The sequence below is a fragment of the Amblyomma maculatum genome, chromosome 9, assembly GCF_055883805.1.
Source record: "Amblyomma maculatum isolate TAMU_Amacu chromosome 9, ASM5588380v1, whole genome shotgun sequence".
NCBI classification, from domain to species: domain Eukaryota; kingdom Metazoa; phylum Arthropoda; class Arachnida; order Ixodida; family Ixodidae; genus Amblyomma; species Amblyomma maculatum.
Window position 1 is genome coordinate 127,293,962 of NC_139352.1, and position 21,369 is coordinate 127,315,330.

At 42.3% G+C, this 21,369-nt stretch overlaps 1 protein-coding gene across 1 annotated transcript in view; it reads left to right on the forward strand.

Annotated features, from left to right (window-relative positions):
- LOC146180352 (uncharacterized) overlaps positions 1-21,369 on the forward strand; it is a 43,314-nt gene that overhangs the window by 3,916 nt on the left and 18,029 nt on the right. Inside the window, exon 4 of the mRNA XM_084580372.1 lies at positions 19,860-20,265. Within this exon, the coding sequence (XP_084436498.1) occupies positions 19,860-20,265 (406 nt within the window). The remainder of the gene's footprint in view (positions 1-19,859; positions 20,266-21,369) is intronic.

Sequence of the window (21,369 nt, forward strand, 5' to 3'; positions counted from 1 at the left end):
TCGAAACAGCATAATAAATCAGTTAACACAAGCAGTACTTTGTTAGTTATCATTATAGGGACCTTTCTAAACTAATTGGGAGCAGTGATGCTCGTTAATGATGCAGATAAATTCCATTCTTTACAGGTTTGCAGAAAATGTGATATGCACAACTGATACTGGTGGGGATCACGGCGATTAGAAATGAAGGGTGTTGGTTGAATCCACCGGGCGCGAAGTTTAGCATTATGGCAGAAACCTTCGAAATAGACACTCGAGTGTGCTTTCAGCAGGTAGCTAGTGGCATGCGGTTTGAGGACAATCTCATTTGTGTCAACGTAGCTCAACGATTGTAGTTTTAGACAAAATAAAACGTGCTGCACGATTCTGCGTAGATTGCAACATGTGGGCCTGTGTGACATGTTCAGATTCCCATCTGATACAGATGAAGCAGATTCCATTTCTAGAAGCATGCCAGTGGTGTGTAGTAATAATTTTAGTGATAGAAAAGCATGAAAAGTTTCTTCAAAAGTAACCTAGTTTTTTGTTTCCTTTAGATGCTTTATATTCAATATGTAATTCCACGACAGTTGGGTATAGTTATGTGAACACTGAGATACTGGTAAGATTTATGCTTTCAAGAGGACGACTGTCAAGAAAATTAGTTATACATGTTGTATTCGGATGAGACATCCTCATAGACTTCCATTTTTTTCAATGTTTAGTGTCATTTTGCTAGTATGACACTGTTGCATCTACCTGTGAGATACAGCTTGACTTGGCTTTGGCTTGCAGGGAGCTTGCCAAATGCAGACACAATCTTCTGAGCAAATAGCGCTAATATATCATGCTCATCGCCAATTATGTTGTATCGTAGGCCGAGATGCTAGTTAAAAGCAACGCTAGTTTAATTCTGAACAATTATGAGCTCACAGCACAGAAGATACATCGAAATGAGACAGAGGAGTCGCTGGAGAAAGATTTGATGTTGGGAAAGGTCGAGGGTCACCGGAGAAGGGGTAGGCAGGGAATGCGGTGGTTAGATGGCATCCTCGAGGCGCTGCAGATGAAGTTAGGTGATGTTAGGAAGATAGTGAGAGACCGGAAAGCGTGGCGTGATATGGTCCGTAGGTCATGAAGAGTCGGACATGTTTGAACGACTGAACTGAACTGAACCTCCTTACCATCCACAATCCAATCGAGCAGCTGAACGGGCTGTACATACCATAAAGAAAGCTTTGTTGAAGCAACTTCTGGAGTATAGAGAAAAGAGAAGCAGTAGGTCATTACATACAACAGAACTGATAACTTCGTGTTTTCGTATAGAACTACTCCACACACATTCACAGGAAAGACTTCTGCAAAGCTATTCTTGAGATAGAAAACGCGTAATCATTTATCGTTGATTCAACCAAACATGTAAAGCTCTATGGTTGAGAAAAATGATAAAGTAGAAGCGTCGGCGAATAAACATGGGGCTGCAGGAAGAGATTTTGGTAACTGCGTTCTCGTACACTCAGCATGGAATAATGAGGTCAGATGGTGGCCAGGGAAAGTTGTGAAAGTGAAAGCACCCTCAACATACTTGGTATTCTTTGGCAAAGGAGTTTGGTTCGTGCATGCGGATCACATGCGACCGTCAGGCATTGATCCAATGCAGCCGCCTAACAGTGCCAGTGGCTTTTAGATGTCATATGCATGCGATATAGTGGGCTGACAAGGTAGACGCTTGGGCATGTTGGTTAGACATTATCAGTGCAGTGCATATATGACGAGGGTGAGAGACACAGCGACGGCACAGACACAGCACTGTGTCTGTGTCTCCTCTCCTCCTCATCATATATGCGCTGCACCGATAATATAGTGGGCACTTCACCAACGTCGACTCACACCTCTGAAGATGCTGCACCATGACCATCAGCAATGACAGCTGACCCAGTGGTCATCATATGAAGAAGCACTCGGTAGAGGTGACCGCCAGTTCTTTTGGACCTGTGATTTGTTTTGGGGAGAAAGTGTTGCATCTATCTGTGAGGTAGACCTTGACTTGACTTCGGCTGGCTGTACGGCTCGCAGTAGATTAGTGTATATTTGCATATTGGCCCTGGTGTCGTCTTTTGTGCTGTGAGCGTTGCTGGGCTGTGCAGGCCTCATAGTTGTTCAGAAATAGATTGGTGTTGCTCTTAACTAGCGTCTCGGCTTACAATACAAAAGGCACCAATCACATAACAAGATAGCCAACAGCCACTGGCACAAAGGAAAGGATAGGAGACTTTTTATAATCAGTGTGAAGTGGAGATAATTGAGCAGAAAGAAAATTTCTGCTTAGTAGATAGTAGAAAATTTATTCTTGAGTTTCTGGTTATGACAACAGCAATGGGAATACAGCCGGAAGGCTACCGAAGATCAAGGTTTTTCAATTCTTGCGGATGTCATACAGTAGTGAAATGAGGCAGTGCTGGCCCAGAGCAGTATGGCGTGCAAAAACAGAAAAATGTTTCATGTATAATGTTTGGTTATTCTTTCTACAGCGTGTGCTTAAATCTGTCTTAATATGACACGAAAGTGGTGCTAAGGATGGGGACAGAAAGGAAAACGACATACACGCTGACTAGCCTGAATCGCTGCTCTGCATCAGTTTGCCTACGCTCACATCCCATGATCTGCTTCAGTTCGGACCAGAGCCTATGTGAAGCAGTGCATGGAAAGCGCATTTGCAGTGCCTGAAACCGAATTGCACGCACTGTGAAGAAATGAGCCGTATAAGAATGAAACTCACTTCTAACCTGACGTATACATCTTACACTTGGACTGCGAATTTCTCGAAGAGATCCGAGGGCGTTGCTGTACTGAAACCTTAGTGCTGCACATTGCACACACGCTTGACATACAATTCGAGACTGCGCAACGAACTGTCATTTTCAAAATATGCGTCAACATTTTCAATGGCCCGAAAGGCACCTAACCACATGCACTGAAGAATTCACCCAGCCATGTCTGCCCGGAGACTACGGTGAATTGCGGATCCTCAGAAGGTGAGGGAGTGGAAAGAAAACTTCATCGGTGATGGACCCTGCTGGCAGATTCTGACGGAACTCTCAGAGCAGTGCTGCCACTTGGACCCATGTCTGGTGCCTCGTACACCAGGGAGATCTGATATACGACCAGTGTTACTAGGATTGCATAGGCTGCCACCTGCTGCGCGTTTTTTTTTAAAACGTAGTCCCGCTTACAACTACCTAGAATTGGATTGAGAGCGAGGGGGGTCCAATGAAACAGAGCGCATGCTTGCCCGCTTTATATTCTCTTTACCGTCTCATTCAAAATATTGTGTAGCCAGCCTCACTGACGTCTCGCACGGCAACTTTTCAAACATCAGATGTGTGGATAGGTTTCAAGTCCACATTATGCCTTTTATTGTCCCCCTACTCTAATGCCACAAGGCGATGGAGGTATCCAATAAATAAAAATAAATAGTTGCTTGTGTGTCGTCTAGGCACTATACAAGGTACCGGAAGGCTTGCACCCTGACGCTGTGGACTGGCGATGTATTTCATTGCAAGGTATTCTTTGACGACTTGCGGACTCGCTCGAGCTATCGGAGGCAGCAAATGAGACTTGTAATTGGCCACGGGCGCCATAAAGTAAAAAGCCGAACCTACAGTGAGAGGTGCCTCTGATGGTACCTCCCCTTTTCTAACAGAGCGCATGCATTGCGTGTCCATTGTTAGGGGGTCTCTAATTGAAATCAGACGACCAGAGTACTCGTTGGCCGAGCACACGTGAAAGGGGCTGTGGTTATTGGAGACAGTCAGTAAACTTTCTTTGCTCTGCCACAGCTAGTGTTTTGCGTGTTCATTTTCATGTTGCTACCCTTTCATATGCAGTGAAAGCTTGTTAATTCGAACCTCAATAATTCGAATTTTCTGATAATTCGAACTACACCACTTGGTCTGGCCAAGCTCCATAGAGATCTGTATATAAAAAAGCCCATTAATTGGAACGTGAGTCGGTTCCGCTACAGATAATTCGAACTATGCGCCGCCGCGTCTGGTGGTTGTCACACAGCACGTGGCCAAAAAAAAAAAAAAAAGACACCTTCGCGAAAGAGCGACGTAGTTAGAAGCTACGCACGTCCGAAACAGGAACAGAAGATGGAATTAGGTAAAACCATGGATAAGTGAGTAAAGCCAGCGGCGCCGGAGGGTAGGGGTTGGCGGCCACAGTAGCGTATGCCTACTCTCTCTTCCGCGCAACCTCCAAAGCCGGTAACTAAATACTCGCTGATTCGAGCCCTGTTAAATCGTAAATACAGATAAGTACTGTCGGCGTGGTCCCAGCGAACGCCCATGAAAGGCTATGACTTAGGACAGGCGCTACGAATTATGGGGGGGGGGGGGAAAGCTTTCCTCAAGCGAATTCCTCAATGTTATGAAGATTTAATTTCCCAACGTCACTCTCATTGAAGGGCATGTATTTGAAAACTCGACGTAATACACATGCTGCGGCGATTAATCTTGAGATAACGAATTCACGGTGCTGATTGGAAATTTAGCAGAACCCTGCAAGTTTCAGGACAGTAAAAACATCTGTGATAGCAACGTGCAACCATAGTTGATGCAGTGTGCCATGTTTCAGCTCCGACAGTGCATCTACATGGCAAATACGGCAGTCTCCGCTACTTTTGGAACGTAGCATTTAAAGGCAGTGAAAAATAACAGAACAAAAAAAAATGGCAGTGGCTTAACTGGCTAATCCTAGAATTCAGTGAAAATTTCGTCTTATGGTTACACATAGTAAAACTTTATTTTTACACTTTGGTTTGGTCCTGCAGGTGACAACCGCACCATTCATGGAAATTTGTATCCTGTAATGCCACCTGGCAGCAGTTGCAAAGGTCAAAGGTGACTCGAATTACGGTAGCCATCTATTTGGTCAAATTCTGGCAAAGTCAAATTTTGAGAGTTGCCCACCCACTCTGGGTGTCACCACTGAATTGGCCATACTCCAATTAGGTTAGACATCAAGTTTGGTCAAATTTGGGTTTGGTTTGGTTTGGTTTGGTTTGTGGGGTTTAACGTCCCAAAGCAACTTAGGCTATGAGAGATGCTGTAGTGGAGGACTCGGGAAATTTCAACCACCTAGGGTTCTTTAACGCGCACTGACATCGTACAGCACACGGGTGCCTTGCTTTTCGACTCCATCGAAAAGCGGCCGCCGAGGCCGGGATTTGATCCCGCGTCCTTGGGAACAGTAGTCGAGCGCCGTAACCACTGCGCCACCTCGGGTCTGAGCAGCAGTGGATCTGGAGGTTGCTTCTGCGGTAGTGCTGCACCCTCAGTGATATTGAAATGCTGTGGCTGAAGGTTAAACGTGGCTCGTCCCGGGACTACGCGACAGGCTGAAACCTGGTGCAGTATTGCTAACACAATTAAACGAGATTGAGTGTTGATTATAAGGAAAACCACTTTGAAAATGTTTACAGTAGGGACATTTTTTTACCTTACACCAGCTACAAATTTCCAATACATCCAATGGTGTTTTGCTACACTAGCGTAGCTGGTGTAGGTTAAAAAAATGGCCTACAAATCAGAATTTTTCGAAGTTGTAGAAGCGGTGAAAAGTTTCGCGACCATGCTGGGGGTGCGGTGCAACAGTGCCAGCGGGCTCCACCTTTGCTGCGACACGCGCGTGTCTACAAGGGAGGGGAGAAAAGTGATGAAGAAGGTGTAAGCCTTGGGGAGAGTGCATGCGTTTGTGTGTTCACGCAGCTACTGAGCGAAGAGGGGCCTGCTTCTTCATGCTTGTTCCCGCTCGTCTACAACCATTGTCCAGGAAACCAACTCTACCTCGTGTTGCCGCCATGCTTCGCTGTTCCCACTACGAATGCGTGGGAGCCCGCGAGCAACCTTGGGGCAGCTAGACGCATACTGCTCTAGGGCCCATGCTTTTTTTCTTTGTTCTGTTAATTGAGTCCGCTCTATCTCCGCTGCAGCAAAACTGCACCCGCTCCCCGACTGCGCCGAGGAGGAAAAAGCTGAAAAGCCCGCCAGCTCGCCACAATTCTGGGGACAAATATAGACTTAACTAGGGACATAACTGTCAACATTTAGGTACTTTCAAAAAACATGGCGTTCAATGCATTTGTATATATCTAGGGACAAAGCTTCGGCCGAAAAAACCCTATTCATGGCGGGTTTTAGTCTCGCCCGTACGGATGCGGCAGTTTGGCCACAGAAATGTGATTATCGTGAAAATAAACGCTACATCAAGCACGGAATGTCACTACATTTAACACAGTAACGTTGAAATAAGCCCTTTCGCGATTTTAACACAAGGGACAGTGTCGCTTCTCTCATGAACCTAGCTCTGCGGTTATTTCCGCTTGCTGATGGATTTGCTTTCGCATTGAGAAATCCGCAGCGGCGCTCGCACCGCTACGTGGCTCCATGTATCAGAGCTGGCCGGCGCGTCGGCGCGGCACTTTTTGACGCGCTAAAATTGTGGAAAAAAACGCCACATGTATTAAGGGCTTTAAGCATAAACTATTGTAGTTCCACATTATAAAAGCAGAAGCAGCAGAGACTGCTGCGTTTGCCACGTAGGTACACAATCGGCGCTTAAACACGGCGTGCTGCATCGACTGTGGTCACTCGTTGCTATCGTAGGCATTCCTGTCACGTCAGTTCGTGTTATCGCCCTGAAACTTGCGGGATTCGGCCAAATTTCTAGTAATTTAGCACTAGGTAAGAGATAGTTGGCGCCGCGAGTTCGTTATATCAAGGTGAACCGCTGCGACATGTTCATTACGTGGAGTCTTCAAATACAGACACTTCAGTGGGGGTGACGTTGGGGAATTGAAAAACTGTAATATTGAGGAATTCGCTACAGGAAGATTTTTTACATAGAGGTTTAACTGTATTTATTTCAGACACTCCAAACAGATGAAAGGTTAGTAGCAGCAAAAGGACACAGTATGGGGCCACTATCTGCTAAAACCTGACTTTCTTGATCAATTTAATGTATAAATTGAGGTTTAAACTGCAGTTCTTTCCTTGATACTGCCACCAACTGGTAAGATCTATCAGAATATGCCAATAATTTTATACTCATTTTTGGCAGTAGGCTGCCCCTTTAAGCTCTTTTATTATTGACATTTATCTTGGATATTTCCATCTTAAGCATTTCTAATTAGTTTCATTCTTTCCCTAATCAAAAGATCCTAACCGTGTCTCCTAGTTTTTGTAGCCTTCAGCCGTATACTTTACAACAAAGGTTGCTGCGGGTTTTAAAGCAAAAGGGTGGTCATTTCACTGTTCAGTGAAGTGGTTTATTCTTTCTGTATGCCAGATTGCTTGTAAATTTCATTCCTGAATGATCAGTGGACGAGTCCCCATTACCAAGGGCATGCTTCTCATGTTTGATTCTTGTAGAGGCAGGCCTCTAACAGCACCTGTGCTGTTGGTAATGCACGGTACTCAAGCGACAGGTTGGATATATCTTTTCAGGTGCGCCATTCTTCACAGGAGGCTTCAGGGTGTCTTTCACATTCAACCACAGCAAGATGACTGATGGTGTAAATGACCAAAATTAATATTTTTGAGCATCCAAGAAAATGTTAGGATAGTTGGTGTGGTTGAGAAAAAAAAATTACGCTGATTCAATGCTGCTGAACAATGTGGGGAGCGAAGGCTTTGGCTGCGGGCGACCAAACATTGCATCGAACACAACCAGCGTTTCGCTGAGCGCATCAAATTTCACCAGCATTTTAGGTGGTGGTGGTAAAAGCGTTTATTGCACCTAAATATGGAAGACACTTAAGCTCCGCCTTTAAGGATATGACGCGATAGCGTAGGCTACCAGCCCACATATAATGCCCCGCTTTAACCAAGCTGTATGAACATGCCTTAGTGGCCTATAGGGGTAACGTGAATACCAGGGTCCTGGCAGGCTGATTCTGACATAACCGTCCCATGTGAAACGAGAGACCGAAGTTGGCAGCTCCTGCCACAGTGCCACGCTGACGGCTTGAAAACATAGCTTAGTTTAGCTTTCACTACCAAAAGCCTGCTCTATGCGTCCACACTGCCCACCTACATTAAATATTGTTTGCAAGTCTTACCAAGTGGCTTGCGAGTTGCAAGTCTTGCTTGGTAGACTAAGCAGAAATAAAGCAGAATTTATAGCTTTATACCCTGGTTCTATAACCTGATGGAAAAAGAGGTCTTGTTTATGAAGTCACTTTGTCTTTGTATTAATTGTGGAGTTTTAGTTGTTCATTGGGCGCAGCTATGCTTACTGTGTTTACTTATCTCCTCCTAGCATATTGCACTGTAAATTGGATGGTTTTGGAGCATATGGCTGATAGTCTGTAGCCATGTCTTTCCCCCATAAAGTAATTTTGTTAGAGATCTCTCATGGTTGGACTTTTATGAGCTGTTGATGCATTTTATTTTTAAGAACTGAATGGCTCAGCGGAGATAAAGTGCCTCAGAGTATCAGGCTTTTACTGACTTACAATGTAACTATGTTTGGCGTTTAAGTTCTTTTGTCGTGCATCGTGCTAATGAGATCGATGCAAGCTTTGAAGTGCATGATTATTTCAAGACTGTTAATAGTATTATGTTTTCAAATTAATCAAGCATAAAGGGTCCTCCCTTAAAAATTTTGAAAGGTGAACAAAATTTGAGGACTAAGAAGAGGAGATGGAGGCGCCCCACACCGGCAGCTTGTGCATTGTGTCGCGCATGCGATCTGCCTGCGATAGGACGCTACGTGCGCGAGGCTAGTATATATACCAATGTAACTATATATATTGTAAACAATTGCAGTGGCCACTTGCGCGCAAGCATTTGTAGACAGTGCTTGGACACTTGCGTGCAAGTGACGCGAACTCGTTTTTTTTTTTTCTTTTTCTTGTTTTTTTTTTTGTATTTTGTCAATAATGTACAAAGCTCCCCTGTCCTTTCTTCCTATCGCTCCCCTCTGCATTTCCCCTCGCTATCCTCTTCTTATCCCCTTTTCTTTCCCGCTGGCTGCCGCTCAGGTGCTTCAAATTTTAGATAGCAGTTGCCGCGGCCGGCAACACTCTTTTCCTACTTTTTGATTAATAATAAATCACTACCACCACCACCAAGAGGAGATGGAAAAAAGTGGTGGCGTAAACCGAAAAATGACAACACAGCAGACGTTTAGGGAGAGAAAAACATAATAGATGGCAATGCACCTTTTATTTTCGTACAAATGTCCAGCTAATGCATTTCCAAATTGTAAGCTGGCTTAGTCTGCATCAATGCCTCGCTAGCGCCAGAGTGCACAAGGTTTTCGTTGACCTTGCCTGAATGCAGGGCATTCAACAGCACCACACCATGGTAAAAATAAAACTTTTTGAAAGCAGAAAGACACCAGACAAAGGGACACTGTACTAGTAGTAATAATGTGCAAAAAGAAAAATGCAGCTTTTCAGAAAATTGAGTAAAAGAAGAAAGCGGCATCCACATTGTAACTACATGCAGTAAAATCTGAATTTGGCTTTCAGGAAAAAAGTTATAAATATTTAGCGGCCTTAGAAAACTGCTGAAACTGTTCGCATCGCAGCAGTTTAATGAACACCTGCAAGAAGATGAAAGTTAATCGGCGACAATTTTTTTTGTGGATTCGTCAAGTGTTTTGTTTTGCGCACACAGTCGAAAGTGCTAAAAAGCTGCTGCAAAATTGCAAGTGCCACCACAACTCTTTTCATAGTGCGACGCAGTAGCGGCTGGAAGCTCATTGCAAATGGCCCCGTTGCACTTTGTGGATGCTTCATCGCATCGACTGCTACGTTTTTGTGGTGACGCATACTCAATCCGCAACAATTCAGCCTACTCAACGAGTAGAGGAGGCACATGGACGCCATCAGGAATATATAACCAAAAGGCCAGTGATGCGCACTGCAATATCTGAAACGGCTTGACTAGCTGCATCGGTCACAGAAAGTTGTCCTCGAGTATAGCAGATGAAGCCCAGAGAAGTGGGCAGTGGTGGGTTGGCGGAGAGAGGTGAGCAGCAAAATTACTGCTGCACATTGTGGAGAGAACCCTGGCATATGTTAGCTACACAGTGTCATAAAGAGTATCCTCATTGTACGTCAGCTGTCCCTGATAAATGGCTGAGTTCTAGTTTAAATCAAATTCTTTATTTCTGATTTACAGATGCAGCCACTGAAGCAAGCTTCACACCTCTACCTTCATCAATGTCATCACATTCATCAATCCCATCAGGAGCAAACAGAGGCTACCCATGTACTGTGTGTAGCTATTCCTCAGATACGTACATGGAGTACAAGAGACACCAGAAGACACACACCTCTAAGGGCTCCTATCAGTGTGTGCATTGTGGACGGTCCTTTTCAAGAAGCTTCATCTTGGCAGCCCACCTTCGCACCCACACTGGCGAGAGACTATACCAGTGCATACATTGCAGCAAGGACTTCACTACACGAAGTTACTTAACAGTGCACCTTCGCACGCATACTGGTGAGAAGCCCTACAAGTGTGACCTTTGTCCCATGGAATTTATGACCAAGACTCATTTAAATTACCATGAGCGAACCCACAAGCGTGAAAAACTATTTGCATGTTCCTTTTGCTTCGTGCCATTTACACGCAAAGAAAACCTGAAACGCCATGAACAGAATGTTCACCCTTATAGTCTCCTACTGTTCCATGAAGTTATTCCAGCATTCAGGGAGGGGAACAATTTCAAAGCTGCAGTAAAACCTTGTTTATTCAAAATTGTTTGTAGGGGGTCACAAAAAATGATTGAATAAACTGAGTTTTCAGATTAACTCAACAAAGTAAAAAAGGCACTCCATGCAGAACATTTTATAGTATGGATGTGTTGTGCTTGTCATCCCTGCATCATCCCACCGCTCCACTTTGTTTTATGGATCCTTACGGGGTGCCATTTCGGTGTAATCCCAGCCTAAAAAATGATTTATGAAAGCATCATGATGGCAGCAGAGATCAAAAGTGGATTAGAACTCTACTCTACCTTCCACACTCAAGTGCAGCCCAAAGAAATCTGTACGACTGTGCGTATTTTCACATTCTGCAGTGCTTGCACAGCCTTGCGATTATTATCAGAAGTTGCTGTCACACTACCAGCTACCAACTGGTCTTTTGAAAAAGCTACTGCTAGTATGTATGAGCAGGGCAAACGGCATTTTCTATAGCAAAGTCGATTTGCATATAAATTAACTAATGCTTTTGGTGCCTGGAGCCCCACAAAATCAGAGCAGATAGTCTCGTTAAGTCAGCACGGTGCAAAGGAAGCGTGCTCGGCGTTGTGTTGACATGTCGAGAGCATTGCAGAAATCTGTCCTTTTCTCCTCCTCTTCCTCTGTATCGTCTCTTGCTGTATAAGGTTTGTTTTGCCTTTTAACTGTGGCTTTGACCCTTTCTTTGGCTTGAACCAGCGAAAGCTGGGAACCGAACGGCCACCCCTTTCTGTCACTACAGCTAGCTGAGTTTCAGCTGAGCCTGCCACGCAAGTCGAGGGCATCTCCTTTGAGACCAAAACAGCTGCTCCCACTCACTCTAAGAGTGCTGGGAGTGTGCGCACCAATAGTGCCACATCGTTAATAAACCATAATTAATATTTGGTGGCACCGGGATAACTGGTGCTGTCATGGAGAGTACACTGCCCGTCACTTCCCCAGAGCTACTTTACATCCTGAAAATAGTCAGCCAAATTTTGGACGGTCATTTTTTGCAGATGTGTTGACATTAAGCGACTGTGCTTAAAATGGTTGTGATGCAGGTGACATAGCTCTACCATGCAACACTGCAACACCTATATAGGAAATGGTGCAGGGCAGTATTGAGCACAGTTATCCTGCCCTTTTCATGGAGCAGGAATAGTTGTGCTGCACGGTACACACTGCAGCTACTATGGGTGGGAGGTGATGCCAGTGCCCATAACAAATGTGTGCACTGCTCTGTCAGTCCTGTTGTGCGTTTACAAAACACTGAAAATATCTACGCCTTTGTTGGAGTTAGGCACGTCTTTTCCTCTGCAGGCACATGCTGCGGTGGCCCACAAGCCGTACCGCAGAATGATTTTTAGTGCTGGGAGTTGTGCAACGGGTGCAATACAACATATCAAGTATCAGCATCACTTTGTAATACTGCTTTGTGGCTCCAAATGGCTGTGCCTTCATTGGTTTGTGGCAGAAGTAGAATCAGTAGTTCTCACATAGCACCCAAATCGAAATAACTGTGCTGGTGCAGCCTGCGGCTTTTATTTATCCCGCCATTCAGGGAAAAAAATGGAATCGTAGAAAAGTTTTGCATTATCAGGATTTGGAACTGAAAGGTTTTACTGTATGTGACCTCCTCATCTTTGAAAAAGGTGTCTTCATGTCTTCAAACCCACATTCAAATTTTTATGCTCTTAAAATGGCATCTTGTCATCAAGGGCAAACTTAGCAACTTCAAGAGTGCTTTTCTGAAGAGTGCTTTTTCAAGGAGGTTATAACCTCCTTGGAAGAATTAAATTACAGTGTTGGTAGACTATGGAGTTTGCGCATGTAATACATCAACTTTGTGACAGTATTTTTGAAGCTTGGATGCATAAATATAGTTGTGGGATGATCCATTTGTGTGTGAGCATGCTGGTTGTTCCTCTAAATTTTGCATGGAGATATCATGCAGGTATGATGACCACTCCATACGAATAGACCAAAATTCAAGCTATAAAGGCGCACATTAGAATCTGGGCTCTCTGTGCATTACGATGCAGTGGCAGGCACAGTCCCTATAATTCGTGCAGTGAAGCATCCTCAAAATGCAGCAGCTCAGCGAACTTGCGATAGCAAGTTCACTTTTATGTCTGGAGTTAGATTAAGCCCGCATATTTGTCCACAACGTACCAACAGCAGTGCAGCCATCAAAAGCTGGTTGCCGCCTGTCTGTGTAAACTGTGTGCGGCAAGTCAGTCAAGCATCAGAATAGGCTCAAAACTGCTGACCCCTTCCTCCATCAAACTAAATCAGAAATTTGTTATACAATATGATTTTCGAAATGCCCGATGTTTCTGAGGTTTTTGTGGTCCCTAGAGAGTTCGAAAAATCAGTCGCCGACTATGTATTAGTTTCTCATTTTTAAAAAAATATACAAGTTGCCTGAGGATGTTATTCTTAATTACCTAATGTTATTCTTAATTGGTTTTCCACTCATGAACAGTGCTGCAGAGGGTGTGGAACAGTCACAGATATTTTTTTTTGTAAGGTTTGATTTTGTTAACAATTTTGTATGGCTGAACTGCCCCTCGGCTCCCTATGTGTCAAGTGCAAAAAGTTGTCATGATCATGAGAGCTGCATCACAAATCTTTAGCTTAGCTCCTGTAAAAAAAATTTGCAATTCATTTTATAGCTATCAATGTGCTGTTTCTTGGCTTCCTAGAGTCCATCTCACTTAACTTATTATAATGCATTTTTTTTTGTATGTTGGTGCACTCTGAATGGCAATTGGTTACTCCTGCGTGGCTTATGTGTTGTTTATTTTTATGTGCAGAGGAAGTGCAGTTCTTATTTTAGCCACATTGTTCCTATTCTTTCTGCTTGATCCTTAGCAGTACAATAAAATGGGTTTTAGTGATAGTGCATGAGCCTGTGTTTGTTTTCGTTTTTGGTTGAAGCAGAGCTGGAGGCTAGCTGGCATATTTTCAGATGCAGAGTTCTTGCTGTAATATTTCATCTGAGTAGATCCTTTGTGCGGCATTCAGTTTGCAGATTCACAGAAAAATAATTAATATGATCAATTTTCAAGTGAAAGTTAATATTCTCTGTTCTTAATCATGGCCGCTTTTTTATAGTGGGTGGCTGGATGACTAAGCACATGATGATTGGATTATCAGTTTTCTGTAAGCAATGGGAATCATGTAATTGCCATGTTCCTTCAAACTGGTGAGTACTGCAGTAACATGGACCTTCTTAAAGTAATGTGCTGCCTAATTTTGCTCTAAAGCTGTTTCTCAAATGGAGGTCTAAAAAGTCATTTTTGGGGGCCTGCAAGCTCCATGACCACAAACACAAGAAGGAAAGGTCACGCAATAGCTTTGGCTTGGTTAGACACAGTTTTGCAGGGTTAAAAGCAGTGTGGTTTATCACCATCTTTCTTTTCTCAAAGTGAAAGAAATGTGGGAGGAGTGCAGAAATAGACAGCGAAAGATGGAGAGAGTGTCTGAGGCATTTCTTGATGCCAGCTTTGGTGAAACTGGAGCTCTGGCTGCACTGCTTAATGGGGCTTCTATGTGAAATGCCTTGGGTGTTCGACGAGTGAGCGTCGCAATGTTGGGAGGAGTCGAATCCCTTCTACTGGCATGCATACCGGAGATGATGTGTGGCCTCTTCCCCACATCCTCTGCAGGCTATGGCGTGCTGGCTTCAAGTGTGCTCTTTTAAAGGCCAATTTAGCCTTAACTCAATCTCAATTCCCTCCCTCCCGCTTGCCTGGTCTCAAGGTGTCCCCTACCACATGCATTGCTCCCCAAGGCATCTTCGACACATCCTTGGCTGATTACGGCTATGGGTAATTTTTGGGAATATGTGAATTCAAGTGTTTCAATATGAGAAAAGTCTTCAAATATGGAATATCTGACAAGTGAAAAAAAAAGAAAAAAAAAGACCAAAACCTCCCTTACTCATCTTTATTTTAGAATTCACATGATATTTGCAAAATTAAGACTAGCCAGAAATTACCTAAGCACAAAGGGTTAGTCCTCTTCACTATTTTTGAAGTGATAATAGCACAGAAGTGTATAACCTATCAAAAATTCCACTGTATGAATTTTATACAGGATTCCATGTACTGTTTTTTTTTAGAGCGCAGCTCTTTCGCCCCCTGTGATGCATCGAATGAATTGGGCCTGGGCCACTAGGAGCTGTTGAAGGTCACGGCTCTGTTGTTTCTGAGGGGGGTGTGGGGGGCTCTGTTCCCATCCAGCTGGAGCCTCCATCATTTATAAATTGAGTAATATCCTCATAAGTAGAAAGGTATTTATTAATATTGTCATACATCTTGAAGCATGGTATATGTGCACGTTAGACATGTTTTATTCTTGTATGAATGGAGATGTTGGGCTCATATGCCTGACAATTTTAAAGTGCCACTAACAGTGTAGTTCAGTTCAGTCGTGTCCGACTCTTCGTGACCCTATGGGCCATGTCACGCCACGCTTTCCGGTCTCTCACCATCTTCCTAACATCACATAACTTCATCTGCAGTGCCTCTAGGATGCCATCTAACCATCGCGTTTGCTGCCTACCCCTTCTCCGGCGACCCTCAACCTTTCCCAACATCAAATCTTTCTCCAGCGACTCCTTTCTTCTCATCAGATGACCAAAGTAGCTGAGCTTTAACTTTAGAATTTGACCAACAGTATATTTAAGTAACGATCTTGTAAATGCACTCATTGTTTACTCGTAGTAAACAATGGCTTAACTTAACTTAACTTAAACTTAGCTTGGCTTCGAGCTTGTTAGGCCATGATTTGGGGTTTAGCTACTGTTACAGCCCTCTGTGCAACTTCACAACAAACGAGCAGTGCAATAATTAAACACCACATGCTTATCTGAGCTTGAGTGCATTAGTGTTGTGCTTCGACCATAGCAATGGCAAACATTTGTGCATGCATGAGAAAGTTTTTTGACTGCTAATGTGAAATCTCTCACATCTGAGCTACTTACACCTTGGCGGGCTTTCTTCATTATCGTGCATGCTTCTTTACATCAAGAAAGTGAAGCTCATACTTTATTGTATGCATTTGTGCTTGGCATGAGGTGCCAACACGAAATTCTTAATCAAATGTGGCATCTTTTGAAGCAATAAACTTCTTGGAAGGTGTTTTTCACAGATCAGCATTTTGAATGCTTCGGGAATGAACAGGGTGATTCACATTTATTGGTATGCGCATACATGCCTGATTTATACACTTTTGTAGATGCTGGAGATATCTATCTCCATTTTTGGCTACACCCTGTTATGACACTAATTAGTCAGCTTGTCGTACTATTTACCTTCATGTGTTGGCTTGAAATGCTTGCAAACACCAAAATTATGGACGACACTTAAGCTCCATGTTTAAGAGCATGACGCGACAGTGTAGACTACCACCTGACATATAAAGCCCCCCTTTACCGTTCCATATAGTCATGCCTGCGAGACTTAAGGATAATGTGAATACAAGGTTCTGGCAGGCTGAATTTGATATGACCCTCCTATATGAAAGGAGAGCCCTGAGTTGGCAGTCTCTGCCAAAACATTATCTCGAGTAACCTTATGTCCAACCATTGCACGGCCATGTCGGCTGCCAGCGTCATGCTCATGATTTTTCACTCACAACGCCCTCGAATTTTCAGTGCATGGGACCTTTAACGCTATCACGTTAAGATGGTTGCGGTGGCACTAAAGAAAATTCTGGCTACAGACAATGAATGTGCGTCTTTGCTTCCTTTTCAGATTAAAGGAGAATCCTCCAGCATTTTTCATCAGTTGGCACATTCGACCAATCTGTGGCTGCTTGTATGTCCAAGCCATTGTTATTTGCTCCCTCATTTGCAGCAATTCAGCTGGTTCACGGTTCCTGCAATAATTGCTGCGAGCATTACACTGCTACATTTTTATTTGATTGTGTTTTGCATGCTGCCCTACCAAATTCTTTTATTGCATGTATTTGCATAGCATATTTTCATTTTACTTTTTCGTATCAATTATAGCCCTGCCATTTCATGTCTTACCTGTTTAAGGGCTTTCAACTTGTATTCAATGTTTGCTTGTGTATGTACTTTTACAAGGATGGAAATCATGCTGAAAAAAACAAAACAAAGATGTTTATAAATATTTCATTTGCATCATAGGTTGTATATGGGCACAAAATGTTAAAGCATGACATTTAGCCATCTGCTAACGTTGCATCACTCAGTGTTTTAGCTCCAATGTTGTGACTGTACTTCTGCTAGTTTTATGCTTATTTGGGCACCCTTACAGTGGCTTATTTTCTATTCGAGTGGCATAGAAATGGTGGCTGCGAAAAAGCCAGTGTCGTGAGAATAGCCGGAATATAGAAGAGTATCTATGGTTTTCTTAGTTCTCAAACACAGTAAAATGACGATGGCCTCTTGTAAGTGAAAATAACTTCTGCACAGATGTACATCTAGGAAAAGGAAGGCACGTCTGAGGTTGGTTAGGGCATGTAATCAGTCTCTATTCTTAATCGCATCAGCAGTGTTTTTATATCTCTCTCATCTCTGTTCTTTTTTAAGCTTATAAAAAAATAATAATGAACTTGTAAAACTTCAGAAAAGTAAAATGTTTTAATATCGAAATCAAACATTGCATAAATATATTTCAGGATATGGAAAATTCTACACTATTCCATTTTCTAGATTTAAAGTGTTTGTACAGATATCTGCAAATTTTAATTCTTAGTGCTGTTCAGAAGCAGTGGTCACCATTCAGCTCCTGCGGCAGTTATTGGGAGTCACTTGTTATTTTCCCAACTGCGCTAAAGAAATGTTTTGAAGAAAAATCACCAAGAAAAAACGCATGGGGAAGTCAAATTTGAAAAAGTGTTGGTCTTGAAAAGACATTGCTATATGGAGTAGATTATATTTGTTTTCATCTCGATTGTTTACTTCTCGCAGCACAGCTGCGAGTTTCTTTAGTTTTCGATATTTTTGTGGTTTATGGATGGCACATCTTATAGAAGGTGTTATCATAATTGAAAGTCTCCTCTAGGAGCTGTTCTGTAAGGAGCTAAGGACTCAAACCAAGGAAAGTCCTGGCTACAAATAATGAATTTTTTTTTTCGGGTTAGAAGAGAACCTTTCAGCATTTTCTGCGAGTTGGATAATTCTTCTAATTTGTGGCTTACACATGTCCAAGCCACTGTTACTTGCTGCCACCTTTGCTGCAATTCAGCTGCTAAACTGTTTCTACATTAACTGTTGTAAGCACTGCACATTCACAAGCTCTTGCAATGATGGCATGCCTTTATGGGTTTGCATTTTAAAGGGTGCCCTACCAAACATCTATTATACATGTTTACACCTCATATTTCTGTTTTGCTGTTCCAATCGATTATAGCTCTGCCACTTCACTGCTAACCTTTTGGTGCTTTCAAGCTGCACATCCATAATTTCTTGTTCATCTATTTCCACCAAAAAGGCTACTCATGCTAAAAAAAAAGGCTGTGCATAATCTGTTAATTTTTTTTTCTGTTTAAGCACTAAATGATAATGTATGTCATTTGTTCATATGGAGCAATGCATGATTTAGTGACCAATTGCTCCAGGGCTGTTACTGCTTCTGTCCATTTTATGCTCATGGGGGCACCCATTCTTTGCTTTATCTTTTATGGAAATGGCACAAAACTTGTAGCTGCCATTTATCCTCTTGCGACTTTGAGCTACTGATAAGAAAATTCATGGCAATTGTTTTCAAACAGAGCAAAATGAAGGTGGGCACTTGTAAGTGAAATTGAATAATTTCTGCAATAAAATTCCTCCTATCCATGAGGGATGCCAGAATTCTAATTAAGCATTGATGGAGTTTTAGCAGTGCTTGCATTTCTGGAAGCCCCATTTTTTCCATAGAAGTCATACCTATTTTGTCAGTTATGCATTTGTTTACCAGGTGAACTTCATTAATTTTTTCTATAGCGCTTTATTAGAGTTTAGGAAAGCACCAAATTAATACCTTTGTTTATCTGACATCAAGCTAGCTGGTATCCTGTTCCTGGTGGTAATTATGATTAATGATGTTAACCCTGCTTTAACCACAGGACAGTCTATACATTTTAAATGCTGTGTTGAGATTCATTTTTAATCGAGTATACATTCTGCGGACTTTTTATCTCATAATTTTACAAATGTAGAAAGGAAGGAATTACCAAGTTTGATTATGGCATGTAATTGGTCTCTACTCCTAATGGCATCAGCATGTTTTTGCCTCCATTTTTTAGAATAATGGATTTTGCCTTTTTCCTTGTTTTATTGTGCTTTTGTGTTGTGTGTGAATGGATATGTAAAGAGTAATTGTTAGCATTGCATTTATTCTTGGGTGTCCAATTTCCATTTCTCTCTATGTATTAAATATGCATTATACAAATAATTGTCTTGCAGGCACCTATAGTTGCCAGACAGCTTACATTGGGTGTTGCATATGGTTGTTTTGGAGAGTGCTGTGTGTTGTTACTTTGCAATTTCATTTCTAAGGTGGAATTTCCCTCTAAATCACATTAACAACTTTACCCCATGAATAAATATCAACACTTACAGGCCTTTTTTGCAGAGTGTTTCCTTAATTTGTGGTAGAGCTCCTGCGGCTGCCATACATTTGGTAGAACTGTATTTACATCTTCTTTGAACATCATATCTGCCGTTGGGTTTCTATATAGGCTGTTGGATTGCAAAAGGGACCTTGAACTTGAAAATTAATTGTGAAAAAACTGTTTACATTTCTTTGTGTTCAGTCAAGCATTCTAAAATTAAGATGTGATAAGCATTGCATATTTTGCTCTTATATCACTTTTTTTGCAAACAGAACCAGTTACAAATTGTGCAGTGGCCAAATATGTAAGCTTTTACTCATCTGAAATTTCAGCCATGTTTTCTATACCAGATGGGATATCATCCTAACTGTTATGCTGGTTAGAAATACTCTGTCTTTTGCTTTGAGATCTAGATGGGTCAGATTTTGATGCTCAGTTTCTTATCACATACTTCACTAGCACAAGTTGTGATTAAGAGCTTTTTATCACTCATGCTCTCTTACAAAAAACTGGGCCAGCTGTAATTCATTTCTCGAATTAGTAGATATACATTCTCATGGTGCAGGTTCGGTCACAACTTGGAGACAGGGTGGCTTGCCGTGTCACGTATTGCCAGAAGGAAGCCAACCATTCCTGTGTGCCGAGTGCAGCTATTCTACAGTTGATCGCCGTAACTTCAAGCGACACCAGAGGAAACATACTGGAGAATGCCCATTTCGTTGCAGTGGTTGCAGCAAGAGGTTTGCACGGAGGGATGACTTAAAAACACATTTTCGCACCCACACGCGGGAAAGGCCTTACCAGTGCAGTCATTGTAGCAGGAGTTTTTCAAATAAATTGACCCTGGACAGGCATCTTCGAGTCCATACAGGTGAAAAGCCATACCAATGCCAACTATGCCCTATGACTTTTACTAAAATTTTTAGCTTAAAAAAACATGTCCAAACTCACGAACGGAAAAATTATCACTTGTGCTAAAAGGCATTTGCTTGCAAGAAAGGTATGCAATCCCATGAAAAGAAATAACACATCTACTCTTTGAAGCCATGACATGTACAGCCTGTATTTGCACGCAACATCGTTGTTGATAGTTACGTAGCACACACCAAACTTAAAAAGATGGAAAGATCTTTACTCCTTTAAGAAAGCCTGTATTCTTGTTTTGTTGCACTGAGTTGATATAGCGCTACCTCTAACTCATCGGATAGCTGTTTCCGCTCATGTGTTTGTACTAAATTCTTCGATTACGAATTGTGCTTTTGTGAATTTTGATGCAGCTTACTTTAAAGCATTATGGAGACTTCAGTAACTGGATATGGCTATACACATACAAAGGTTCCTATTTCTCTTAGCTGGCTTAAGCTTAGATCTACCAAGCCACTTGGCAATGCCCAGTTGTAGGCATAACTTTTGAAGTGCAGCAGCAAAAGAGACAACCTTTCTGTCTTCATAAATGAACCACATTGCCTTCTTCAAAATGGCAAGCAACTCGTTTCATCTTTGTCAACTCAAGGCACTTCGATATAACAAGTGATTACTTTATCTTTCTGCATTGTTTTAATTTCTTAGTTTTGTTGTTTATTTGTAGTCGAATGACAAGCATATTTTGTTAAGAACATTGCGGTTCTAATGTTCCCTTAATTTGATATGGTCATTCAAGATGTGTAAGGTGTGACAAACCACTTAGTTGGAGAATTTCGGTTTTCTGCTTATCAGGTGTGGTGTGAAGGAACTGTTCTGGGCATGGATATGTGTTTCTGCTTTTCATTGGGGATTCATGTTCATTTAGAATATTCCTATGGTTCAAGTTCTTCAACTCCTGTTTATTGACAATAGCAAAATTGTCTGCAATGCCTGCCTTACAGAATCAAGGCAGGTAAAATGTGGCATGTGCTTTTTTTTCTTTTTCAGAAAATTTGTTTTAGTTCTTTTTGCATTGATTTTTGTTCCACAGAATTGTGCTTATTCTAGTAGGACATGAGAGTCTTCTTTTTGCCTTTGTTGGATCATTTTACTTTTCGAGCATTGCAAAGAGAGTTAATTTGCCATTGTCTTGCAGGTCCATTTGAAATTGT